The sequence below is a fragment of the Crocodylus siamensis genome, chromosome 3 (genome assembly GCF_052110815.1).
Source record: "Crocodylus siamensis isolate JL-2025a chromosome 3, ASM5211081v1, whole genome shotgun sequence".
NCBI lineage: Eukaryota > Metazoa > Chordata > Crocodylia > Crocodylidae > Crocodylus > Crocodylus siamensis.
In genome coordinates this window covers 20,854,692-20,876,937 of record NC_143397.1, presented here as the reverse complement: position 1 = coordinate 20,876,937, position 22,246 = coordinate 20,854,692, and the positions used below count along the sequence as shown (strand labels likewise).

Here is a 22,246-nt window from a genome sequence, read left to right as displayed (position 1 = left end):
AGAGAGAGGCTGGCAAAACACCAAAACATTTTTCATAAAGCTTTTTAATGAAAATTTTTCCCACAGAAATTACTGTTTTTCAACCATCTTTTCTAATTAAACCATTGCAGGCATGTGTTTACTTTGAGTTTAGCACAATTAGAAAGTTAAGGTTTTTCTTAAGACTTAAAAAACAAAACAAACAAGCAAAAAAATCCCACACTCACCGGCTCCTGTCCAGCGGGGGGTGATCCCCACTGTCCCTCACTGCCCTGTGCTGTGTGGGGGGCTCTGCCATGAGGCCCCCAAAGCCCCAAGGCCACTGCAGCAGCTGGTGAGGCCAGGGTTTTTTTGGGGGGTGGTGTTTAAGGGCTGAGAGCTGGAGTGGGCGGGGCAGCCATGGGGAGGTAGTGGGGGGCAGTAGGGATTGCCCTCCACCTGGCAGCAGCCAGTGAATAGGGGCTTTTTTTTAAAACAACTGGGAGCTGGAGCCTGCGGGGCAGCCATTGGGGGGGCTGAGAGAGCAGTCAGGAGCCGGGAGGTGCTCAGGGGGCTGGGGGAGCAGGCAGGGGATGGGGCCTGGCAGGGGTCCCCCCTCCTCCAGTCCGCCCTTCTCCCACCCCCTCTTACCAGCATGGGGTCCGGGTCCAGCTCCCTGCTGCAGCCAGCAGGGACTGCCCAAATTGCTGAAGCTCTCCGAATCTTTTTCAAATCAGGCTGAATCTCCTCCAGATTGAATCAGCACCCGAAGCTTCGCACAGCTCTACTCCATATATGTATTAAATCTAGGTAATTTAGATTGAACAATATGTTTTGATTTATGATGAATAGCTATGAATTATTGTACTACTAACATTCATACAAAGGGCACAGGCCCCTTTATCCTTGCATGAAGGATCAATTTTATGGTTCCTGTTACTAGTTAGTAGATAAATAGTGCCCAGGAGACAAGTACTGATTTTTTTTTTTTTGAAGGAAGAATAGCAGGGTAGCCATCATGATTTACTTTACAAAGAGCATATTGTCAAGGGCAGCCGACAGGTTTTTGATTCATAGCTGTCCTGATTCTTGGGCCTTTGTGGACAGCGGGGGCTGTTTGATTTTGGTAGATGCTGAAAATGTATTGTTTTTTCATGCTCACAGATTGACATAACTTAAGAAAGAAAGCTCTAGTATGGCACAGAGAAAAAACAGTTTAATATGTTTTAAAAATTGAACTGGCAAAGCTTTGCTCACATGTTCTTTTAACTCGAATGTTGGTTACTGAAGAGTAAAGGAATTCCTAGAAAATTGATTCAATTCATTTTTGGTAATTCAACAAAAGTGTTGCAGCTCACTAGGTATGTCTACATGAGACGCTATGTTGCCACAGCCATGAGCTATGGCAGTGTAGCTTGTTGCTATGGTAATGTAGCATCAGCAGGCACTAACGGTGACACCGCCGCTACTGCGCAGTAGCTTGTTGCTACTGCGCAGTAGGGTCAGAAGTGACCACTGTTTCCTTTTATTTCATCCCATTCACTTCTTGTACAGTGTTGCTGATTAAGTGTTGATGAATATTTGGAAGAAATGATAAACTAATTGATGGTTGTTTCTAGTATTATTATCACTGTAGTGTCTGAGTGCCTTTTAGTAATGCAGTAAACTATGGGATTAACAAAAATGATGTGTTTTTGTTCTTTCTTTTCTTAGTCTATTAAGGTGTAAACCTACCCTGCCTTCTGTGTTCTTTCTTCTGTCATTTCCTCAGGAGGAGAATTGTGTGCCCACAGTCTCTGTCCTGGAGCCTCAGGCAGTCATTTGGATAGTCCAGGCCCAGATCACTTTTCCAGGGGCTCAGTGGTTTGATTTCAAGATACTATCCCAAATTCTACCTTTCTCTGACAAGTCAAAATCAAATGTCTGCTTCTGAAACAAGGCTTTCTGAAGTTGGGGGTTAGTGGTGGTGGTATATGTGTGTGTGTAATCTCAAACCTGTTGAAGTCAGGGAGAGTTTTGTAGCTCCAAGATTTCAACCAGGAGCTCTTCAATTTATTACCACAAGTTACAGCCCTGATTTCAGGATCTTCAAATCAGTATTAAAGCAGCTACCTAACTCTAGTGTGCCCTTCAGTCTCATTCAAGTAAATAGCATATCCTTAAAGTTAAGCTTGTGCTTCAGTAATATCCTGACTCTTGGTCTTTGGGTCTAACTTTAATCCCATGGAGGGCAGTGGCAAACCAGCCATTGACCTTAATGGGAACAGGATCAGACCCTTTTGCAACAGCTTCCCCAGTGAATTTAGAAAATGTTACTGACTTGTCTGGTAATGTTCTAAGAAGTATGCCTTATAGGAAACCAAACTTTAGAAATCTGAATTCCTTGTATAATTTCTCTGATATGTTTGGGTGTGCGTGCGTGTGCAGACCATGCAGTTTGCCTGCTATTGTTTATTAAAAGAGGTTTTATTAGACACTGCTTATACAGCATTTTGTGATCTTGTTGATGAAAGACACTATATAAACTGGACTGGATTCAGTAATTCTAACAACTTGCCAGCAACTTATTACTGTTTGACTCCGGTGACCTAGCAACAGAACAGCAGCCAGCTAATGAGCCCAGAGTTCCTCATGGTCCTGCTTTGGCACTGCTTTCATTGCTGAATGGAATTTATGACTCTCTGTCTTGCATGCATAGTTTGTAGGAAGCTGGAACCACGAAATGAAGAGTCATGAAAGTTAAGAATTCCAAGAGACAGGACAGATGTGAGGTGATTAGCCCTGTACTCTGGCTTACCTTTGTTTAGATAAATAGTTGAATGCATGCCAGCGTCAAGGCACACTGTTTAGAGTCCTGGAAAGAAATGTGGCTTGGAATTGTAAATCAGAGATGATGGGAAGAGATTTGTATCCTCTTTTCTTATTTTAAGTCTCAGATTCTTATGTTACAAAATGGGCTCATATCTAGATTTGGAAGAGTGTTTTTGCAAAAGAAGATGCTCTTAAAGGAATAAATCACATGTTGTAGTGTTAGAAGATATATGCAGGAAAGAAGAATAGAGCCATTTTTGTATTTGATAGATATTCATTTATTTCCTTTACTCTCGCCTCAAACTTCACACCTACTAACAATATAGCTGATTTATGGTAATTAAAATCAACATCACCAGTTCAACTAAATATAATCACTTTCGAGACGTAAGCCTGCAAATTAGAGAAAGCTGTTACAAAAAAGGGGCAGAGGACAAATCTGACAACACAAGTATAAGAAATCTTCACAGACAATATTATTAAAAGTTTTATGGAATCATAGCACTCCTTTCTGGCAAAAAGTCAAATCATGAAATATATGAGCGCTAAGAACAGTAAATGAGAAAGTAAGTGGGGTGGGGGGGGAGAGAAGAGAAAGAAACCCAAGTTTTGATTATTAACCATGTGGTCTCTAAACAGATGGCTTATATACACTTTGGTAGAGGTACAGAAGTAATTTAAGCAGCAGCTCTCTCTGGTAAGCAGGATTGTCAGACCTCCTTTGGAGTTCCTTATATACGATATGCTTGGAGTAAGTCTACATATTGGTTTTGCATAGCCACTTCTGGACAGCATCTTGGTAGAATGTAATCAAACTATATATGGTTATTGCTGTTGCCATTTCATTTGTCACTCCTTGAGGAAGTTTATGCCTTAGCAAATTCTCAGACTTCCAGCATGTTCATCTTTATATTATTCTGAGGAATGTCTTTGGAAAGTTTTGGTAAATGGTAAGCATTTTTCAGATAAACTGATTATTATCTCATCTCAGGATATCTGGCTACTCTGCTCCTAGATCTTAGTGAAACTTCAGCTTTTATGCGTCTTTTAAATGTATCCTTTTGAAATTGATTCAGTTTCAAGATTTCAGTGTCCCTCTGTGCAGCCGGTATCAGCCACTGAGTTCTACAATAGCTCTGAAAATTAACACATCATTTTGTGATTTTTCAAATGCCATTTGTACAGTTGGAAGGGCAAAAACACAGTTTCTGTGTCTGCACCATAAACCTCCCTTTGCCCATAAAAGGACCAGATGAAATGGCAATTCAAATAGCTGAAAGAGGTGGAGTCCACTAATAACACTTTATAACAACCAGTAGCCAAACAACATGTAAGGTGGGGGCGGGCAATTATTTTGGATGGAGGGCTGCTTAACGAGTTTTGGTGAGCTGTTGAGGGCCACAAGGGTAGCCCCACCCCTTGACAAATGCCCCTCTACCTAGTCACCATCTTGGGACTGGAAGTCCCACTCCTAACCTTTACCACCAGGCATCCCTCTTCTTGTCCCTGGAAGTACTCCTTTGGGGAAGAGGGTTTGCCATCTTACAACTGGAAACAAACCCAAATTTAATACTAAAAATTAAACATCCATAATAATATATTTTAATTTAATTAGAAAAATAGTTTTGTGCATCTCTGCCACATCACCGCTGCTTCTGGGTTCTCTGTCTCAAGGCTGTGATAAGCCAGTGAGACTGTCTCAGTCCTGAGTTCGATGTGCACTGAACCTGAATGCTGGCGTGTGCTTCTCAGCAGCATTCCCAGGCTCGCCACTGAAGCAGTGCAGACATTCCCTTACATCGAGGTGGGAAAAAATCCATCCCATGGGCCAAATCCAGCCCATGGAGGGGCTATGTCCAGCCCACAGCAGGTCCCTTGGTCCCACCTGGCTGAGGCAACACCCAGCCATGGCATGATCTGTCACCCCATCAGCAAGCAGCGGGGCTGGGGTGGCTCCGTGGTGGGACTGCCTTAGCAGCTCCTTCAGGCTGCCACTGCCCCCAGTGCTGCAGTAAAGGCAGGGACCAGTGCGCACAGCCCTGACCCTGCACCAGCTCTGGGCTCACCAGTCTGGGTTGGGCAGTGGCAGCATGGGACAAACTGCAGATCAGCGTGGGTGAAAAGCAGCTCCTCTCCTTCGCTGGCATTTCCAGGTGCAGCCACCTGGAGCTCACATGGATCATTTTCAAGAAATCAAGAAGCTTTTGCTGAGCCATGTTACTTTCAGATCTTGGACACCTCTGGTTTTACTGGCAAAGGAGATCCTATTTGTGTTGACTCAGTCAGAATACCCATATTACTTTGCAGTTGGTCTAAAGAAAATACATGTACTTCTTGGTCACAGCCGGCATGAAGATTTCCTAGCTAATACCAGGCATCAGCCACTTTTCAAACTATTCATTCTTATTGAAATCAATAAAAAGACTTCCTCAGAAGGGGGAAAGCTGCCTTTAAAAATGGAGGTGGGGAGGGAGGAGTCCTTCTATCGACTGTGATGGGAGATGGGACTAAATGAGGCATGACAGAGGGAGAGTGAAACTCCTACCTCAGCAAGTAAGATGTCCATGAAAGCTGGAGTTTACCTCTTTGCTGTGAAAGAGATCTCTGTCTTGAAACCATGGCAAAGTGCATGTTACTGACTGCTGTCTATAGGGATGTTGTTGTCCTCTATTACTCAATATTTTGGTATGTATCCCAAGAAACAGTGAAGAAAAACAAAATGCATTGCTTCAGTTTAGATCATGTTATCCAGAACTTCATAAATCTTTGTATGTGTGAATTATAGCTGAACTACCCACAGCTACTGAGTTATTTCCTTAACACACTTGTACTGCAGATGGGCCTTATTTTTTCATGCAGGTTTTGGCGCACAGACCTGGACTTCACTGTATTTTATATATAGTTTTAACCGCCCCCCCCCCAAAGATGCTTTAAAGCAAATTGTTGATTCATTGTTATACTTGGCTAATTGGTTCTTTGCAAGCTAAATAGTTCTTTTTCTACTATTATTTTTTTATGTAGTGCATATTTCTGAAATGTGGAAAGATCAAAGAACAACTACAGACAGTTGCAATAAGTAGACTTTCTACTTGTATATAACAAAGGCTTCTTTGTGTTACTAAGCACAACAGAGCTACTTATGGGCTTCTCTGAACCTCAGGGCTGTGAAATATTGCACAGGTTGATGCAAGTTCATGATGTGATATTGTTTGTTAAAAATTGATCTAAATTCTTGCCCCAAATCATTTTTCAGTGGAGCACTGGGTTAAGTGATTTTTTCATGGAAAGTTTTTTCTTTCCCTGGAAGTGTTAATTTATTTTTCATTGGAAAACCAATAGCAATCTTGATTTAATTTTGTTGTTGTTCAATAGTCAGTGTTCTAGTTCTGAATTTTGATGAGATTTTTTTTGCCACCTGTATTTTTGGTATAGGCAAGAAGCCTTCATAACATCCTCAATTAAACCATTCATTTGAGGCTCATATAAAGCATCTCTGGGCCTTTTCTGACATCTTTTAATTTTGGAATGACCACTGTGTGTCTTTTCTAACTTATCGTCCTGTCATGTTTTCATTGTTGGCCCTGTTGGTTGAGCCAGTATTTAGGTCATCTTAGGATTCAAGTAAATGGTTAATGTCTTCAGGGCCAAGTCTACATGAGACACTGACTGTGCAGTAGCTTGTTACTACTGTGTATGAAGCATGCCATGAAGATGCAACGCTACTGCACAGTGGTAACAAGCTACTGCACAGTCAGCAGCACCAAAAAACTGTTCGGTGACACTACTGTGCAGTAACTCTGGTTACCATGCAGTCATTTAGTAATTGCATATGCTAAATGACTGCACAGTAACAACTGCACATTAATAACTGTGCAGTTAGCATCTCATGTAGACGCGGCCAAGGTCTCCAAAATTAAGGTTTTGTTGATGGTCAAATCCACCCTGGATTGTAACAAGAAAAGTAAAAAGAAAACTAGAAGGACTGGGAATTGTCTAAAATGATGAAGAAGTTAGGAATTAATTCCTGTATACACCCATTATCTTTTCAGTCAAGCTGTAAACAGATGTATCCTTTTAGCCAGTTCCGATTGTCCTGGGTTCTGACCTGCATCAAAAGAGGAGCGGCACAGCCATTTACAAATGTAGCCCTTCCACCCTGAATTGCTGCTCTTCGGCCAATAGATGGACAGCAAGAGCACACAGCCTGACAGGTTTGTCCCTGGAATGTGTCATAGTAACCTTACAGACACAAAATACAATGTTCCAGGGAAAAAGCATTAGCATGTTTTATCTCACATACTGGAGATAACAGGTATTGGAAGCAGGACAAATGGGTGTCTGTAGAATCCTGGGACAAAAGATTTTCACCTGGGAATAATGCTGTTTTTAGCATCAGGGTGTATCTTTTTGGTCAATTTGGAAGATAATCAAGGAACGTAGAAATAAATCAAAATGCTAATGTACTAAAATGCAAGAGAATATAATAGAAAAGTGTTACTTAGCTGTGTTCATATGTGTTACCCTGTGATTGGATGGTTAAAGGAAAAGTATATGCATAAAGATGTATGTTTTCAAGGAAACTTTGGATTTGTGTACCCTAGCATTTATCCCTTGAGTATTCAGCTGACAGTGAACAAAGGCTATATGGTTCATACGCACTATCAAACCTGCAGCAGTAGGGATCAAAGAAGGGTCCTTGGAAGTTTGCTTGAGTTAACTGAAAGCTATTAAAACCAACAAGTGTTTCAGAATTGGCTTTTCTCAGAAATAACACTACCTTTGGTAGCTCTGTGTGGAAATGATTGGTGCTGTGTAGATTCTGCTACGAGAACAGCATGGTCACAGCCTCTTTGGGTTATCTCTGTAGGACATGGCATTGTACTGTGTTGGCATATGCTAAATTTCAAACATCGGAGTCTACTGCACTGTGCCGCCTAATTGCTCTTGTAAATCTGGGCCTGAGTGTTTTCTGAGAGTGAAGACAGCAGGTTGGGTCACACAGAAATGAGAAATTTCCAGGAAGCCAATTGTCGTAACATTTTGTGATAAGCAACCCATCTTACTAAGTGGCATGTGAGAAAAGCATTGTGCTCAGAAACAAAACTCACTAATAATGAAGCAAGTAGATTCACTAGAGCTTTACATTCTGACATAGTTATACACAAGTCACGGTATTTGAAGCATGCTCCTGTGTACAACTGCTAGTAATCATCATGAAGAAAGTTGTTTGGCACTTAAATAGTTCACTTGGCCACCCTTTGCTTCTCATTATTTAAAATGAGATAATCATTTTACAATGTTGATTAGAAAAGCAACCTGGTTCAGAATGTCTAAAAACGTTTTAGCATTAAAATGCCTATGTTAATAATCAACTTAACTGCCAATGATTGTGATAAATTTATTTTCAGGAATGTAGAATGCAAGGGTGTTCTCTATGTAGTGTGATGGTCAGGGCAGTACATACTGTAGTAATGTATTTACTGTTCATTAACCCTAACTGTCAGATCCCTTTGCAAAGTCATATGATACATAGAGTTGCAAAGCAATGTACTAAAATGACCTGGTATCCAGAAATAAAGACTGTACAATTCTGAATTGGGATTTGGCTGCAGGAGGCCTGTCAAGGAAATGTAACTTCTAGGGCCTGCTCTTTTGACTCAATAAGTCCTTGGCACCATTTCTCCATATGGTCTTAAAGCTGCCCAGAAGGGAAACAGGGCTAATTCTGAGAAGGTAGACAGGGTATATGAGTTCTCCCTGTTGCTTAACACCAGGCCCAGGGGACAGTCAATGAAATTAAAAGGTGGGACATTCCAGACCGGTAAAAGGACACATATATTGTTGTTCGGCTGTGGAGCTCACTGCCTCAGGACGTTATTGAGGCTGAGGACTTCTAATTCAGAAAGAACCAGAGTATCCAATAAGTATTTTCATTAAGGGCACAGACAGAAGTTAAGTTTGTTGTACAGTTGGCCCCTTGAAAGTGCTCTACGGTTGTGCCCTGACTAAATGCACAGCTACAAAGTACTTTAAAAGTGCCAGATTGCAAGACAAATTAACCCTCATTTAATGAGTGTTCAGATGAAGGCTTCCCAAAGTGGAGTGCTTTAATTAACTTGTGTTTGTCCTTGCCTGGGAGAAGCATTGGACTGATGCACCCCAGCCCTGTCCTGGTGCTGTCTTCAGGATGGGAGAGGTGGAAGGGAGGGGAGGGAGCTTCAGTGCAGGCTGAACAAACCCCAGGTGGAGTCCCCTCCTCTCCCATCCTGAGGACAGCAAGGGAGCTAGGGACAGGGGAGAGTTTGGGTGGAGGGGGGCATGCCTAGGGGAGAGGCAAAAAGACAGGCAGCCTCTCTCTGATGGATCAGCTCCAAAGTGGAGCTCAATCACCCCTCCCCCTGCACCAAACAGTGAACATCTGTTGGGTCAGGGGATTGCTGTAACTCATAGCGCTTTCTGTAAACTACTGTGAGTTACAGTGAGGAGTTGCATGTCTGTCAGCGCCCTAAGAGACAACATATGCTATGCAAGGAACACCAGACCTTTTGCCTCAGGGCATAAACCAGTCTGTAAAGATTAGTGAACAAGATGTGATTATCCCATATCTGTTCTCTGCTGTGTTCCTGCACATTTCTGAAGCATTAGTCACTCCTGTGAATGGGATACTTCTGTAGATGCACTTGAGGTCTGATTTGGTGTGGTCTGAGGTCTGATGTAGATGTACCTGAGATCTGATCTGTCTGTTCCCTTGCCCATGGTAAGAGAACCCTTGTCCCATAAATTGTCACTGCTCCTTTGTTTCAGCATAGGCAATATATTATGAGGCACACCATGAGTGGGTGAGAGCTATTGAACCAAGTGGTGAAACTGGTTAAAAGGAAGATCCATGGGGGAAATATATTAGCTTTAGATTCAATTATAGTTTAGCCAGGTATTTGATTTAGGAGACTAGAACTCCATCTTGGGAGGTGCTGATGCATAGTTTTAAACATACACGTGGCCCCATTTACACTGACTACCACTAGCTCCTTGTTCCTTCACTGGTAAATATCTAGCTTAGGGTCCTCTTTAAAGTCGCTGCAAAGAGGCTGGTCTGTCAATCTCACCTTATCTTCAAGACGAAAGGAGATGGATGTGCTTTTGAAGAGAGCCATCAGCATAGCTTGAAGCATACAAACAGCCTCCCTGCTGCACCTTTGAACTTTTCTACTTCATTTGTTTGTCTTGAAGATAAAACTCCACAGCAGTTTTTGTAGGGAAGTCTAATGAAGACCAGTGTTTGCATAACAAGGCAAAGCTTCCTCTTTGAATGTCCAAGCTTCATTAAAAATAATTTATATTCTAGCTAATCTTTGAAAGTACATAAGATGTTCAGCCAAAGTTTGTTTTTACATAGTTTGGAATAACATACTGTTTGTTTTAAATGGTCACTTGCAACTGATAGTGGTTTCAAATGCAACACAATGATATATTGTGATGAACTGTGGGTCAGCCAGGGCATGCTTTTGTGTCACTGACTGCCATTGCTTTAACATTCACCTGGGTCACTTATGCAATTAAGGAAAAAAACAGAAGAGTGATTACTTAGCTTTCCAGACTTTTCTTCAGCCCCTACACAAAGCATTCTAGAGTCTGTTATCTCTAAAATCAACAAGTTCACTGAAACCAGAGCAGATCACTTTTAAATTTAATTTAATGTTATAGAAAATAGGGTGCCAGTTGACTTCTTTGCTTAAATGGTTCTGACAATCACAAGCAAAGGAAACATTTTAAAAGGGCACCCAACCTCTGTATTTAGAGTCTCTCAAAGGACTTTATCCATTATATACACCTAGAAATGCTACTGAGAATCTTGGAGGTTAATCACAGAACATAGAAATGAAAAAATAAAATCACATAATTAAATATGATTGCTGAGTAATGTCTAGGAAGCACTTATGCTTTTCCTGCACATAGAACTTTCTTGTAGTTAACAGCTCCAAAAACTTAGATGTTCTATACTTACAAAATCGTAAGCATTATACTCATCTCTCTATATGTAATCAATCTCTCCTCATCTCTTTACTATATTAGAAATGAAAGGTAACATTTAATCTGCTATGTACTAGTGTCTGAGATTCAGCCTCTTCAGTTAGTTTACCCTGTAGTGATAGAGGTGTGGAAACACCTTTTGATATGTCATGAGAGTTTGTATGTAGAGCACCAAGGCTAGGGACAGACATTCAGAAAGCCTGAGCCTGAACTGATTAAATCTTTGCAGGGTAGTCTAGCTTGGCTAGGCTGAACTGGTTTGTAACTGGACAGACATTCTCTCTGGACTGAGGAAATTCAGGCAAATGCCTGCAGTTGTTCAGGATAGAAGCCGGGGTGTGCTAGAACAGCCCTCCCTCCCTTCCCTTCCCAGGCCCTGGTCAGGACACTCTGATTGGGAGGTCTCCCTGTACCATCTCAGGCTTTTCCCCACTGGCTGCTCAAGGGGTGGGAGTGTTGCCAACCCCCAGCCTCCCTGCTAGCACTCTGAGGTAAGTGGGGTGGGGTGCAGGGCATGCATCTGTTGATGATACTGCACTTTTCAATCTCCTTCCCTGCTTCTTTATACTGTCTGCAGCAAACTGACAGGCGAGTAACCCAGCTGATAACAGTGTTTAACACCTCATTAGCAAAACAATAGCCTCTCTCCATTAGTTCAAACTCTTTTAAACAGTGTACCAGCAGACCTGTTGATTAGCTCCAAACAGCCATAAGCAGTCACTGTTTTGTCTGGCTGTCCCAGTGAAATTGGAGACATGCACACACAGAGACACCTCTCAGCATTAGCTAGCATACCACATGCCTAGGGTACATGGGGCTAGGATCTATACTATGGGAGGAGAGGCGGGGAGGGATTCCTGCTTGTCCAGCAAGCAGCAAGGGGGTGGGGGTAGGGCAGGGGGAAGCCAGGCAGACCCCGCTGTGTCTGCAGTCTCTGCTGGAGCTATGGCCAGGGAGCAGAGGGGAGGGGCCAGTTCTCTGTGGCCCTGCCCAGCCCAGAGAGCATGCCAGGATGCTGGGGGTGTCTTATTTGTCTTAAACCAGCAAGGGGTCTGGGACAGACAGTGCATAAATTGGTTTGACCTAAATCAGTTAAGTCTGATACTACAATTCAACCAGGTTTATCTCAAACCATTTTCAGCCATTTTTGGACTGGCTTATGTGCACCTAACATCTGTTCTGTTACAGGTTTAAGCTAGTTCCTGATCACTTAAACTGGTCTATGGGTAATGTCTGTCCCTAGCCCAACAGTGTGCATGTGCTTTCCATACATATAAGCCTGCTTTTCAAAAAGACTAATAATTTTCATGTCTTGCTTTCTGTTCAGGTGTCCACTTTAAATACCATAAAGAACACTGATTTTTAAGAGACTGGTGGACAGAACTTCAAGACAGAACTTCAAGATAATGAGGTCTCTTTTAAAGTGTTTTAAATTAAAACTCCTCAAACTGTGCCTAAAAAACCTGCCTTGGAGAGGCGAACTATTCTTGTTGGGCAAAGCAGTACCCCTTTTTTCATCTCAACTTTCTTCAATTTTTTAAAGAGAGTCCTCTACAGTTCCTCACTTCTCCCTACTGTATTTCCTATAAACACTCTCCTTTTAGATACCCATTCATCCCATGCAAATAAGAGCCAAGGAAAGCTCTGAGTGGTTGAGTTGAGAGATAGGATACTGAGGGATCTGGAGCCCTAAGTACTTTTTTTTGCTCTTGGATAGCTACATATCAAGAGTGAACCAGGCCTTTCATTCTGAGAGTTACTGCTCAGTGTTTATTCTAATACATTAGATTTGAAATCCCTACACATATCCATGAACAGAAATCACTAGGTTATGAATCAGCCTTTTGAATTTATTGTGGTTATTTTTTTATGTTGCCATCCCTTCTCAGATGTAACTTGGAAACCCTTCTCTGACTTAGAAAGTGCTTTCTCATCTTATTCATCCCTGTGATTCACATACTGATATTTTAAAAGGTAGAATCTCCTTTAAAGAACATTTTTATATATTTATTTTTATTTATTGTCTTTCAGGAAAAAATGCTGTAAGGGTTATAAATTTGTGCTTGGACAATGCATCCCTGAAGGTAGGTTATTTCCTTGTTCTTACATTACATAACTCACTTCTTATTTTTTCTGTTTTCTGCACTGTTCATTTGGGAAAATAATGAGCAAACACAGACATGGTTGTGTGTTGTGTACCCACGAGGAAATCCTTTATAAAATAACAACATCAAATTGTATGTCTCCAGCATGTTTCTTTTGGGATATTGGGTCTTAATTCTACCTAAATACATTTGGTTGCAAAGATGTTGAAATATGAACAAGTTGCTCAGAACCCCTGATGACTTGCCATTTTCACCTTCGTAATCAAGTTCTCCATTATCCAACTGAAGCGCTGGTAAGACCCATGACAAAAAAGAAGTCCCGAGAAGCTCTTAAGTTTGCCCAGGACAAGACCCAACACAGTGAAACAAAGGATGACATTTGCTTGAGATCACTGCAACAGGGGCTGCTTGTTTTACCATTCTGCTTTGAGCTCTGAGCTGGTGTTTGCGAGGAGAGCTGGTGATTAGCCTTGGAAGGAGCTCCTATGGCCCCATTAACTTCAGTAAACTTTCTCTGAGAGCTCTAGACCTTTATAAGCTCAGAGAATTACTTTCTTTATGTCAATTTATTTACTAGCGGAGGTTCCCTATGTCCAGTTCAGTCACCGTTGTATCTCCATTAAGCTTTTTTCAATCTGACCTAATTTCTACTAGGCCATTGCAATTACTGTGAGAGCTGACAGTCTGGGGCTGTAGTGTATAGATTAGAAATCTTGGGATTCAGTGAAGCACTTACTACAACTTACTCTGTTCAAACACAGAACTTGGCTCCCCATATGTGGGTTCAACAAGATCCTGACAGGATGAGCATATGAAATGCATTTTACCTCCTGGGCATGTAAATATATTGCTGATGTTAGTTTCTTTATTAAGGTATGTCTGCACACTTTAGCCATTACTGGCAAATCAGAGCACAGGGAAAGCAGCTGCAGCACTGTTTTTGTGATGAGCAGTGAGCAGAAAGAACATGGGCCTGGGACCTGCTTGCCTCACCTCCTGTATTATCTCTCTCCCTCTGTGGGAGGCACTATTTAAACAGCCTGTCAAGGTGATGGCACTGCCACTGAGCTGCATCAACATCCTTTCTTTATGCTTTATTTTCCCCAGCCGTAAAGATGGAAATAGGTTTGACAAACAGAACTTCAGCAAAACTTAGAAATCATCTCCTTCACACACTCTACTCCCAAAGAAATCACCGCAAGAAGGAAATCAACACATGCTACAAGCACCTACAAGAGATGAATCTGGCTGTCTTCCAATACATTATACAATGTATACAGCAAGACTACAAACGATGTATTACAGTATCCATCCAACACAAAAAGAAGAAAAGGAACAAAGTACTACAGGAACAACTTTCCCAGCCACAAAAAAAGCCTCAGAAAAACACCGCCAACTCTGTACGACATCCCAACATCATACTCAAGGAAACAGAAGGAATGAACCAACCCTCTAATATAATCAATCTCTCTGCACATACACTTACCAAAGCTGAAAAATCTGTCCTCTCCAAAGGCCTTAATTTCTGTCCAGAAAAACACCCAAATAAGATGCTACAATGTGGAGAGCTGGAAGAATGTTCTCGATGTCTCCATCTGACAGAGTATTTCCACAATTAAAAGGAATCCACTTTCAACACAAATTCAGATGGTGACAACATCGACGAAAAGATCAATGACAAAAAAGCCCAGAACACCTCAGACTGGACAAAATTCAAACCTCGATCGCTACACTGACTGCTTCAGAGAAAGAATGAACAAGGAAATACTCAAAGACAAACACCACTACAACAACATAGGATCTTTAAGATCTAACCACCAATTAGTAATAAAACTGGCAATAAAAGAGGAGCTATAGTTATATTAACCATGAAGTCTATATACAAGAAGCCAAGAGACAACTCTCTGACACTACCTACTATAAAAAACTAGAGGAAGATCCTACTCCCCTTTTCTCCTCAAAACTCAAAACCATCACATCATTTCCATCAGAACTACAAGAAAAATTTCAGACCCACTACCCAATCCAGGGACTTTTTACCTGCTCCCTAAAATCCACAAACAAGGAAACCCTGGCAGAGCTATCGTTTCAAACCATGGAACCGTAACAGAATAAACAGCAGGTTTCATCAAATCCATCGTAAAACCACTCGTCACCCAAAGAGTTGAGTTTCATTCAAGACACAACTGACTTCCTGTGAAAACTCAAAAACATAGACCACCTTCCCAGCGATACCCTTCTAGCCACCAACATCCCATACCAGGATGGCCTCCAAGCCTGCCTCAAATATCTACAAGAATGAGATTACAGCTCACAGTACAGACCTTAGAATATCACTGAATGGATAAACTTCATCCTCACACAAAAACTTCAGTTTCAACCCAGGTTCCCTTTAAGTTGCATGTGTGCGTGGCTATGCACAAAAAAAAAACTTGTCACACCTTAACTTTTCAATGCCACGCACCTGCCCAGAGAAGAGCTGGGCTGTGGCTTTTTGGAAACCCAGAGCGCAGCAGAGGCACCAGGGCCAGCGTGGGACACTCACCGGCACTAAGTTACCGCTCAGCTGCACTCCACTCTGTGCTGTGCCGGCGTCCCTGCAGGGAGGGAGAGAGGCGCAGGGCAGGCAGTGGCTCCTCCCCGAGTTGGGGACAGGGGCTGGGGCTGGGGCAGAGCTGGGCACCGCTGGCTCTGGGGAACTGCTCCGCTCCCCAGCCCCTCTGGGTGAGCTTCGCCCCAAGCCCCAGTGCCATGTGCCTCCTCGCTGCCTGGTCTGCCCAGAGGCAGGACTCATGTGGCTCCACGCCACTTTCAAAGGCTGCAGAGGCACAGAGGCAATGCTGATCATTTTTTAAAGAGTGATGAAATCTGCCAGATAGGGAAGAGGAGTAGCTAGACATGCAATTGTGACATTTCTCAATAATACATTTCCGAGTGTTTGATCCAGTCTTGATTTAAATGTCCCAGACAACTGGACTATATATAGCGATGTACTATTCCATTTATTCTATTCTGTTCTTAAGTGTTTCACAGTACCTGAGAGCTTTACAGAGTATATTAAATGATATGATTTATGTCTGTCACATGCGAGCCATTCTCTTTTGCATTCTCTCCTCAGGTGGAGAATTCTACATAAACTTTTCTGTTTTGGTAGGGTTTTATATTTTATTTTTTTTACTGTATACCTTGTAGCTATTGGAGAACAAATTTTGCAAACAAGAGAGGCATGCATAAAAAAAAAATTACTTAAAACTACACAGGTGGAAGAGAACTGCTTAGATCACAGGCATAAATAAAATGTTAATCTTTATGTATAGATAAGTATTTCAAGACTCTCTTCTCCCAAATAATGTTGTAAGAATAATTTGTTCAGCATGCCAAAAGGGAGAGGTGAGATCAATTCGTGAATGGGCTGAAGCAGTGTGCTCATGGACTGAAGCAGGATGCTCATGGACCAAAGCGGCATGCTTACGAATTGCTATGCCTTAGAGGGAATATTGGTTTCAACAACCAACACTTCCTTCAGGCTATAGGTACAGGTATGGGCACCAAAATGGCCCCAAAATATACCAATCTTTTAAGGCCCATCTAGAAGAAGACTTTCTCAGGAAGTGCACCATCAAACCCTTACTATACCTGAGATATATAGATGACATCTTTATCATTTGGACTGAAACCCTCCAGTCTGTAATTGATTTCCACCAAAAATTCAACCATCATCACCCCTCCATCAAACTATCACTTGAATACTCTAACACAAACATTTACTTTTTGGACATCATGATCACTATCCAAGATGGTAAAATTCAAATCGCCATATATAAGAAACCCACGGACCAACAAACATATATACACAGAACCAGCAATCACCCTAAATACACCAAGAAAGCTGTAATATACAGCCAAGCTCTCCAGCAGCACCGAATTTGCAGCAAGGAGTGTACCTGTGACCATCACCTCACAAATCTCAGAAGAGCCTTCAGGCAAGAAGGACCCTTCTCCAGAGAGAGAGGTTGTACTTGAAAGAGCCACCCGGATACCACATGAAGATTTGCTGCAGTACAAAATGAAAATCCCTACAAATTGCACACCATTAGTTATGACAGATCACCCTTCCCTGGAACCGACACGGAAAATCCTCAAACAATTGCAGCTAATACTAGAAGATCCCTCTCTTAAAGAGATCTTTCCAGAACTGCCCATCCTAGCCTTAAACGGGCACTGAACTTCATTAAGTTCATCACCAGAAGCAAACTGCCTATGAACCAAACCACATTGAATGGATCCAGACCATGCCAAGACAAGAAATGCAAAAGCTGCCAACATATCTCCACAACACCTACAATAAATACACCCCACAACAGAACCATCACCATTCCTGGATCTTGCAGCTGCACCTCCAGAAGTGTTATATATCTCATCCAGTGCACCAAATGCCCTGATGGAAAATATGTAGGAGAAACCAAACAACAACTGTGCACCAGAATGAAAACACACTGAAAATCTATTAAAGACATGAATACCCAACTACCTGTGGAGGCACATTTCTCACAAGACAACCACTTTGTCTCCAATCTCTCGGTTTTAATCTTCAAAGGGAACTTACAAAACACCTTCTGTAGACGAGCCTACGAACTTCACTTCATAAATCTACTGGACACCCAAAGTAATATAGACAAATGTGATAAGTTCTGTTTCTTCCTAAAGAACCGTGCTTTCAAACATGCTGCCGCTTCCTGTTTGGTGTCTCTCCTTATCACCTCTCCACTCTTCAGTTCATCAAAATGTTGGGGCTAGCATCACATGTTCCTCTTATTTTTCCACTCTTTGAACATGTAGTAAAAATTCCTTTCTCTGTGTGTGAGGTGATTTCCTTCTGCTACTTCCCAGCTCTTCTCAAACCCCACTTCTTTCACACAAGATTGTGAAATGGGTGGGCTGGGGGTTGAGAGTGTTGAGTGTGAAAGGAATATATGTCTCCCAGCTCCACAGAGCACACACAAGAAAATCAGTGAAGCCTATCCATCCTACTAAACCATGCTCACATCACAGCTGTACTGGTGTTAAACTAATTTAGGTTAAAGACTAGGATTTTCAGGGCCAATGTTATATGGTTCTTAATGTTGCTCTACTTTATACATTGCTTCACAGGGTACTGTAGGAAAGCTTGTCTATCCTCTTGTGGAGAAGTCTTTTTGGATCACTTCACAATTAACCCACTCGCAGCTTGGCCTACACCACCTTTCAGGTCATGTGGAATATGACTTTACCTGGCAGTATAAGCTAGTCAGTAGCTTATGGTGAGAAAGTCCAGCCCCAACCCACAGCCCAAGGGTGCAGCCCAGTCTGGCCCAGCCTCGCAGCCCAGGGGTGTAGGCAGTGAGTGACACACAGCAGCCTGCCTCAAGCAGCTGGCACCACCGCAAGCAGGTGGTGGGTGACAGGTGCCTCACCTCTGCCTGCCGCAATGGTTCACTCTGTTCCCGCCAGCTGGAGAGGGAGGGATGGGCTGGATGCTGCCTGTGCCCCTGGGCCATGGGTCTGGCCGAGACCAGGCTGTGGCAGTCCATTGCCTTCCTCTGCTGCTGCCCACATCCCTGGCCCGCACCAGCCCACCCTAAGTGCCCTGTGTTGCTGTGAGCAGAAGGTAGGTGAGAGGTGCTTCACCTCCGCCCACTGTGATACTTTGCTTCGCTGCAGGGAGCGGCAGTTAGGCAGGAAGCTGCATTGCAATTGCAGCCCACCTGCAACTCACGGCCCCTGCGCAGGGCTGCAGGTGGGAAGTGGCAGGCGCTGACCTCCGCCCCCTGGAGCTTCCCCAGCCTAAGCTGTGCTGCTGCATTGGGAGGCAGTGGTAAGTCAGACTCTGTAATTAGCCCTGGCTTCCCCGACTCCGCAGCCAGGTCACATCCCCCCCCCACCTCCTCCATGTGGCCCATGTGACCCATGACACTGCTGCCTGCAATGGGGAGATCCACCCCCCTTTCCCCTCAAGCTACTGGCGTCTGGCTGCCACAGCCCCAGGTGCATGGACCCGGGTGTATGAGTGTGGCCAATTGGTGCCAATGCCATCCCTGCACCCCCGCAATGGGGGGATTAAACCCCCACTTCACCTCAGTCTGCCAGGGGCTGGCTCCAGCCCCACTCCTGATGCTGCAGCCATGAGGGGGTTGTTGGGATATGGATGCCTGGCAAGGGCTGCTTCCCCCTTTGCAGGCAGATCCGGCCCCATCCCTTTCTCAGCCGCCGGAGCAGCGATAATGCTCCGGCTAGGCAGGAGAGGGGCAGGGCCAACCCTGCTTGGCTGGAGCAGACAGCCCAGCCCAGCCAAGGGCTGCAGAGCGTGCTGGGATGCTCCCTGCAGGCTGATACTTTCTTCAGGCCTTGCACCTGTGAGCTCTAGAGAGCTCATCAGCCTGCATCTTCACACAAGCTCTTTCCTTCCACTCTTTAATGGAGGACTTGCTTCCAGGTCTGGTCTCATTTTTTCTAAGCCTCCAGTTGCCTTTATATCCCCACAGACCAGATTACACCATGATACAATCTCATACTGAGAGATGAGCAACACCTGACCCCCTTAGTGGGGTCGGAGTCATACATCACTCCATTTTCACTCTGGTGGAAATTCCATCGATTTCAGCAGGGTTGGTGCATGTACTGCATGACTCTGAGGTCAAAATCAGATTGGGTCTCTCACTAGTTTTTAACCTGTTTCAGGCACATTGTTTCCTGATTATACACGTAAATTCAGGCAGTGCTTCATCAGTTGCTAATCTGTATCTTTGCCTCAGGGCTGTTCAGCTGGTGGCCACTGCCCAGCTACGGCTCCCTCCATCCCTCTAGGTGCAACTGCAGGCAGTCTCCAGGCTTCTCTGGATGCCTCTTCCTGCCTTCGCCCCAAGGGGCAGGGCAGCGTGGAAGCACAGGGAGCTGAGGGTGAGCCTGGGGTACACAATGCCGCTGCCAATACAGGGAGTTGGGGGCGGGGGTCATAGACTCAGTGCAGTGGTGGGGTGCTTGCACAAGTGTGCAGTGTACCAATGGGGGCAGCAGTCGCAGGTGCATGGCGCAGCAGTGTGCACTGCAGCAGTGGTAGAAGCGGGGTTGCAGATGTGCAGTGCAGCATGGGGAAAGGTCATGGGCACACAGTGCAGTAAGAAGGGAGGGGAATCCATGGTGCATACACGTCCTGGCTGCTTGGAAGCTGGACTGCCTGCTTTCCATTCTTAGGAATGGTGATCATTTATTAACTGTGTTCTGGTTCAGTCAGTCAGTTGTTTTTCTACAGTGTGTGTGATTTTAATTATTTTTTTAAAAGCCTGTTGATAGTTATGCTTAGAAAGTTTTAAAGTATTTTATGTAGGTGTTGTTGTTACTGTCATTTATGAAGTTAGGGTGGGAAAAACAAATTACTTTTATGTAACTGACATTTAACTGACCTTAGACCTTTATTTGGAGCAATAAGAAGAGCACATGTGAGTGGTCCTTTCCTAAATTACTTGATTTGTAGAAAAACTGAGATTAGGAATTACAGTTTAACAAAATAAACCAGATGTGTTTCAGGACAATATCGCTTCCATGTTTCTTTGATCCATTGTGATAATATAATAATAGTTCGTTAATTAACCTAAGATGAACTACAATAGCAAATCAAGTTCCTGTCCTTGACATGCGGCACCTGCTACCAATATCGTACTAAAACACAGTTTTCTTTCTTTAGATTATGATGTGTGTGCAGAGGCTCCTTGTGAACAGCAGTGCACAGATAACTTTGGGCGAGTTTTGTGTACGTGTTATCCTGGATACCGGTACGACCGTGAGAGACACAGGAACAGAGAAAAACCCTATTGCCTAGGTGGGTAGAAGGGGTATGTCAAATTTGTCTCCCAGTAAGGAAGTGTCCCATTTCAGGGAGAATTTACAGTTTCTTTAGAAGTTGGTTTCTCAGAAGGTGAATGGTGCCAGGTCCTTTCCTCTTTCTTCTTTTATATGTTGAATATGTTTTTTGCCTTGTTAATTCCTCCTCTGCTTCCCTCATCCCCCATAGACTCTAAGAAGGCTTCAAGCTATTTGGCAAGAGAACTGAGGCTCAATTCTCACATCAAAGCTAAATGTGGGGGAACAATGTTTAACTATGAAAACAAACCTTGGAGGTTCAATATAGATAGTAAGCACTTAATTCAGGCATGAATCCTTTACACATGTCTCTCATGTAATTAACTTCAGCTAACTCAGTAGTATTACATTGCATAGGCTAGTATTCATGCAGGCAACTGTTTGGTGTATCAACCGTTGCCTGTAAGCTCCATGAAGGAAAACTCATCACACAGTGTTCCTCTGTAAAGTGCTGTGTGTGTTAATACACTACACATGAAACTCAGGCCCAGCTCCCCAGAAGTTCTATGACTGCTGAGAATAATAAGACCCTTAAGAGAAGTCATTTATTTCATTTGAGCTCTGGACCTCTGTAATTTTTGGGTATTCTTGGCATTTGCTTAACATCAGATATTGATGAGTGTGCCACAAGCAATGGGACTCTCTGCTCTCAGATCTGCATCAACACTCCAGGCAGCTACCGGTGTGAGTGCCATGAAGGCTATATCCGAGAGGATGATGGGAGGACCTGCACCAAAGGAGATAAAGGTATATTTTAGTGTGTATTAAGTATCTTGAGCCAAAAATAGCCCAAAGAATGTGGCCCACCGTAGTGGTTGTGGCAGTTTAATTCAGCTAGTGTAAAACTCAGGTTCACTGGTGTAACAGAACTGATCTGGCCCATTGACTTGGGTTACCAAACAGGAATCAAACTGTTCAAAATCTGCATTATATTTCCATCACCCCCTATTAATGGTGCTCCTGGGGCAGGCATGCTGTGGAAAAGCCACGTGGGTGGCCTTGGCCTCCTGTTGACTACAAAGTATCCACTGGATTTCAGTACTCACTGTTTGCTCTGCAAGAAAGCAAAGCACCTTTAGCTGATTGAATGATTGGGGAGAAAACCCCAGGAGGAGAACCTCTTGGTGATTTAGTTCTCCCTTTGCCATGGGAGATGAAAATCAGGTATAGTCCCACACAGTGCAATCACATGATAGGTACACCTCATTCCATGGGCTTGCCACAGTGCTGATAGAAGTGTTCATATATTGATGGCAAATCTTGGTTCTCAAGAACTTGACTGCTATGTTTGGGGGCTAAATAACCTGTGCTGAGCTTAAACCATGACTGCCTCTGAGTTAGTGGACCCTTGAGCCCAGGGGGCAATTTTGTGGCTTGTTTTGGTTGTACTTTCCCCTTGCCACTAGTATATTTGCTGCAGGCATGTCACAGTAAATCAGTTGTCA

At 43.4% G+C, this 22,246-nt stretch overlaps 1 protein-coding gene across 1 annotated transcript in view; it reads left to right on the top strand.

Moving 5' to 3' along the window:
• CCBE1 (collagen and calcium binding EGF domains 1) overlaps nucleotides 1-22,246 on the top strand; it is a 194,672-nt gene that overhangs the window by 133,813 nt on the left and 38,613 nt on the right. Inside the window, exons 4-6 of the mRNA XM_090037216.1 lie at nucleotides 12,832-12,884; nucleotides 20,626-20,760; nucleotides 21,411-21,548. Of these exons, the coding sequence (XP_089893342.1) occupies nucleotides 12,832-12,884; nucleotides 20,626-20,760; nucleotides 21,411-21,548 (326 nt within the window). The remainder of the gene's footprint in view (nucleotides 1-12,831; nucleotides 12,885-20,625; nucleotides 20,761-21,410; nucleotides 21,549-22,246) is intronic.